The 4228-nt window shown below is 42.0% G+C and overlaps 1 protein-coding gene across 1 annotated transcript; it reads left to right on the top strand.

Annotated features, from left to right (window-relative positions):
• Positions 1–1360: 1360 nt before the first annotated feature.
• Positions 1361–3501, top strand: BCR41DRAFT_402758 (hypothetical protein; the record flags this gene model as incomplete). Its single annotated transcript, XM_022029341.1, has 3 exons — positions 1361–2732; positions 3003–3118; positions 3280–3501. The coding sequence occupies 3 exons, from the start codon at positions 1361–1363 to the stop codon at positions 3499–3501; spliced, it is 1710 nt and encodes a 569-aa protein (XP_021875030.1).
• Between the last annotated feature and the right edge of the window lie 727 nt (positions 3502–4228).

Raw genomic sequence — 4228 nt, 5'->3', positions numbered from 1 at the left:
AAGCATTCGAGATATCCTTTTGTTTTGTCCACTTCCCTTCCATATATTCCATACCCTGCACTCTTTTTCGCCCCGAGACCTCTTTATTTCTTCATTCTTACCTCGGCATGTTCTTTCTTGCATGTTGGTGGACGAGCCTGGGAAAAAACTGCGCCAGATTCCTTCTTTTTGACGCAAAAGTACAAAAGTTCTAATTTTTTTTTTTTGCCTCTCGACAGTTGGCTCAAAAGGACTTTATTTTTTATTTTTTATTTTTTTATTTCCCTCTGCAGTCAAAAGCGCAAATTATTTATTTAGCCCGTCGACAATTGGCTCATAAGTTCCGCAACCGTTTTTTGTCCCTGGACAGCAGGCTCAAAGTCCCACTGTTTTCCTTCGACAGGTTTTGTCCATTGTCCATCGACAGTTGGTTCCAAATAACCCACTTGCGAACAACCCATTTCATTCATCTTTCGAGTGGTGCACATGTACCTTTTATTTTTTTTTTTTCTTTTTCAACAATACACCACTCTATTTTTTTTTCTTGTTCCTTTACTTCACACCCATCGTCATTGACATTTCTTTTGTTCAATTTATACTTCTAATCAAGGCGTGTCTGAAATTCAGAAACCATACCAGTGTGGTAGTTGTCAAAGGAATTTCGCTTCTGGCAAATCCTTGAGGAATCACCTGCTATGCTGTCTACGCTAAATTTTCTACACTTGACATTTCTGTCCGGACCTTTTTTCTTTTCTCTAGAACCTGTCCCCACCCCTCTGCATTCCTTTTTTCTGTTCTGTAGAACCTGTCCCCACCTCTCTGTGCTTCTTTTTTTTTTGTGGCATTCCCTCACTTTTCATTTTCGAGCGGTGACATCCCCTCACTTTTTTTTTCGAACGGTGACATCCCCTCACTTTTCATTTTCGAACGGTGACATCCCCTCACTTTTTATTTTCGAACGATGACATTCCCTCACTTTTTATTTTCGAACGGTGACATCCCCTCACCTTTTATTTTCGAGCGGTGACATTCCCTCACTTTTTATTTTCGAGCGGTGACATTCCCTTACTCTTTATTTTCGAGCGGTGATATTCCCTCACTTTTTATTTTCGAACGATGACATTCCCTCACTTTTTTTTTCGAACGGTGACATCCCCTCACTTTTTATTTTCGAGCGGTGACATTCCCTTACTCTTTATTTTCGAGCGGTGACATTCCCTCACTTTTTTTTTCGAACGGTGACATTCTCATACTTTTACTTTCGTTTTAGACAGTGGCACTCGCATACATGGTGGCAGATATTTTTGTGTAAAATTTATAAACTACTTCAAAGACTAACGGCGCCTCGAACTGTTTTTCCTATGTTGCTGAGTAGATTTCAATGTCGCTACGAGTAATTATTGGAAACAAAACTGTAACATTCAAAGTAGCACCAAATGATAACAGTCTCAGTCCTAGAGTTTTCTGCCCGTGCTGTGAGGGTGTATTTGCGAGAAACTATGCAAAGCGCCACTACATCAGAACGCACTTGGATCCTGGATATGGAAGTGATGGAGACAACCCAAACGACGAGGATCCTGTGGATACAGAAGAGAATTATGTGATACCAGTAATTGCGAATGGAAAGAGAAAACTTAATCCCGCTCCATTTCCTGCGTCAAGGACAAACGATGAAATTATTAAAAGACTTCGAGGCGATATCCCTCCAAAAATGTTTAAATCCGCAATGGAGTCGATGTCAGCAAATGCTTTTAAAATTTGTCACCGTGGAGACAGTGAGAATAGCTACGGAGCAATTTTGCCTCCAGAAACAGCCGAATTTCTCCAAGAGCTACTTCCTCGAGAATATGAAATTCTCCAGATTTCCGATGACTCCAACGGAATAGACCAGCCAAATCCCGTCGACATTGATCTGGAGGTAACCCATGTACCCGTTTCAGAAGATACTCTTCCTTCAATCGAAATTGGTGGCATGATAGGATTGGAGCGAGTTCTTGGGGCGATACTAGAAACAGGGCCACGTCGGCTACGGATTCTATGCGCGGAAGTTTACAACCGGGATCCAGTCGAAGATCCGCATGCAGAGTCGACGAAAATACGCCCGACAAGCTTGCCAACAATCAGCCCTGCCACACAATACGAAGGGAGACTTAAAATTGTGCAAGTCCCAGATCTGTTCAGCAATAGGAAGCTAGTGATCGGCGTAAGAGGATATAACTATCTGGTTACTTCTAGTCTCTGTGGTAGGGAGGCACTTGTCGGGCCCAAACGCTGCGCAGATTTTCCAGTTAATCACACAACGAAGATGAACGTTAAGAGACAACTACAGGATGCGTACATGCTCCAAGGTGATGTACTTGGTCTAGCCCAAATAAGAAGTGGATTTGGGCATTTAACCACCTATTCATCCCGTCGCGGGGCGTTGCAAGGCTTCGGAGCACCCTCTTTGATGCCCGTGTCTATCTTCACGTTGTCACAGAGAGGTGTCCCAAACTGCAATGTATTTAGACAGCTCGCAATTCGAGCGAGAGAAAGGAATAAGGCCAAAATCGTTCTCCATATTAGAGACGTAGACGTGCCAGAGGATAGCGACAACACCAAATCTGCAGAAGTGATACGAAGTCTCAGGGGACTCTTCACCAATGGCCATCGGATAACCATTTCTGGAAACAAAGACGCTGAAGACCTTCTTATGAAATTGGCTCAGATTTTCTCTCCCATGATTTCAGACAAAAATCGTTTAGTGGCAGCAAGTATAGTTTCGGAAATAAACGGATCGTAGGTGCTAATAAAAAAAAAAGTTCTTTAATCAGCAATAGCGTATATCAGTTCCCCTGTTCTACTTATAAAACATGCGAGACAGGGAGGAAAGAGATGGAAGTCATGGCATGTTTACACTTGCGCACATCCGGTGACGACATGAACACAGCTTTGGTGAACTTACGAATGAGTTTTGGGGTCTTATGTTAGGCACGGATGTAGCTGGAAACTGGTTCTAGCCACCATGGTATGCACTTGGATAGAGCTTGCACTTAGGGACATCAAAGGAGGGTGTCGTGTCCGATTTTTCGAAGTTTGGCTGATCGGTAGCCCTGGGTATCCTCTTTCGAATGATCCAGGCCACAGGTCTCAGATCCCAGTATTTGAGGATCTATGTACGTTTAAAGTCCACGGTCGAAGATTTTTTTTTGATTTTGGCAGAGCTATGACGATAGGCTACCTTTTTTTTTTTTTTTTTTTTTTTTTTTTTTGACCATATGGAATGCATCAAAGCCACCAGGTTTGTTAGCTTTTTGCTAGGATGGAGCTGGGAACCATAAAGGACGTCAGAAGTTGGTTCTAGCTGCCATTGTATGCACTTGGAAAGAGCTTGCACTTAGGGACTTCAAAGGGGGTGTCGGATTTTTCGAAATTTGGTCCATCGGTAGCCCCGGGTATCCTCTTTCGAATGATCCAGGTCCCAGGTCTGAGGTCCCAATGTTGGAGGAACAATGGACGTTTAAAGTCCACGGTCCAGAGTAAAAGAAATGTTATTTTTCATGTCAACGGAGCTACTTGTGTTTTTTTTCTAGTGAAGAAAATGTTGATGACATGTGTTCCATCATTCTTTCTTTTCTTTTTGTCTCTGCAGCAACTGCTTCCCTTTTCTCTCTTTTTATCCCCACAGCAACAGGCGTTACCTTTTCCACAACCCAATGAATGGTGCAACAGCTGTTTTTTTTTTTTTTTTTTTCTTTTCTCTCTCCTACGCTCGCATAGATCAATTTTCACAGCCCATTCATTTCAGATTGACCCTTTTTTTTTCTCATGATCTTTTCTTTATTCCTCCTGTCCTCAATGCCTTCCTCTCTTTCTTCTTTACTTTTTCCATCTTTCACTCTTCAGGACACTCCCACCGCGCTCCTCTCTCTCTTCTTCCTCTTTTCTCTTTTTTCATTTTATTACTTTTCACTTTCTTCGGCTTTTTTTTTCTTTCTCTCGGTGCTCTTAGTTTCTTTTGGTGTAATCATTTCCCTGCTTTGCTCTCTCGTGTTGCGACTCTTTGGACTTTGTCAATAAAATCGCTGTTGAGTTAATGTAAGGAAACAGCTCTTCACTCGAGGTTTTTTTCTTAGTTTGTCCATTTTTCTGCCTTTTATTTTTGGATTGTGACTTGGTCTTGCACTTTTTGGTTCGATTTTTCTTTGCTCTCTGTGAAGGTTCTTTAGACATGAATAAAGAAAAAAAAGTGGGTAGAGCAAAGGAATAG

The sequence above is a fragment of the Lobosporangium transversale genome, assembly GCF_002105155.1.
Source record: "Lobosporangium transversale strain NRRL 3116 chromosome Unknown BCR41scaffold_118, whole genome shotgun sequence".
In the NCBI taxonomy this organism is placed as follows: Eukaryota; Fungi; Mortierellomycota; class Mortierellomycetes; order Mortierellales; family Mortierellaceae; genus Lobosporangium; species Lobosporangium transversale.
The sequence above is the reverse complement of the archived record's forward strand: the minus strand, read 5'-3'. Positions and strand labels throughout refer to the sequence as shown.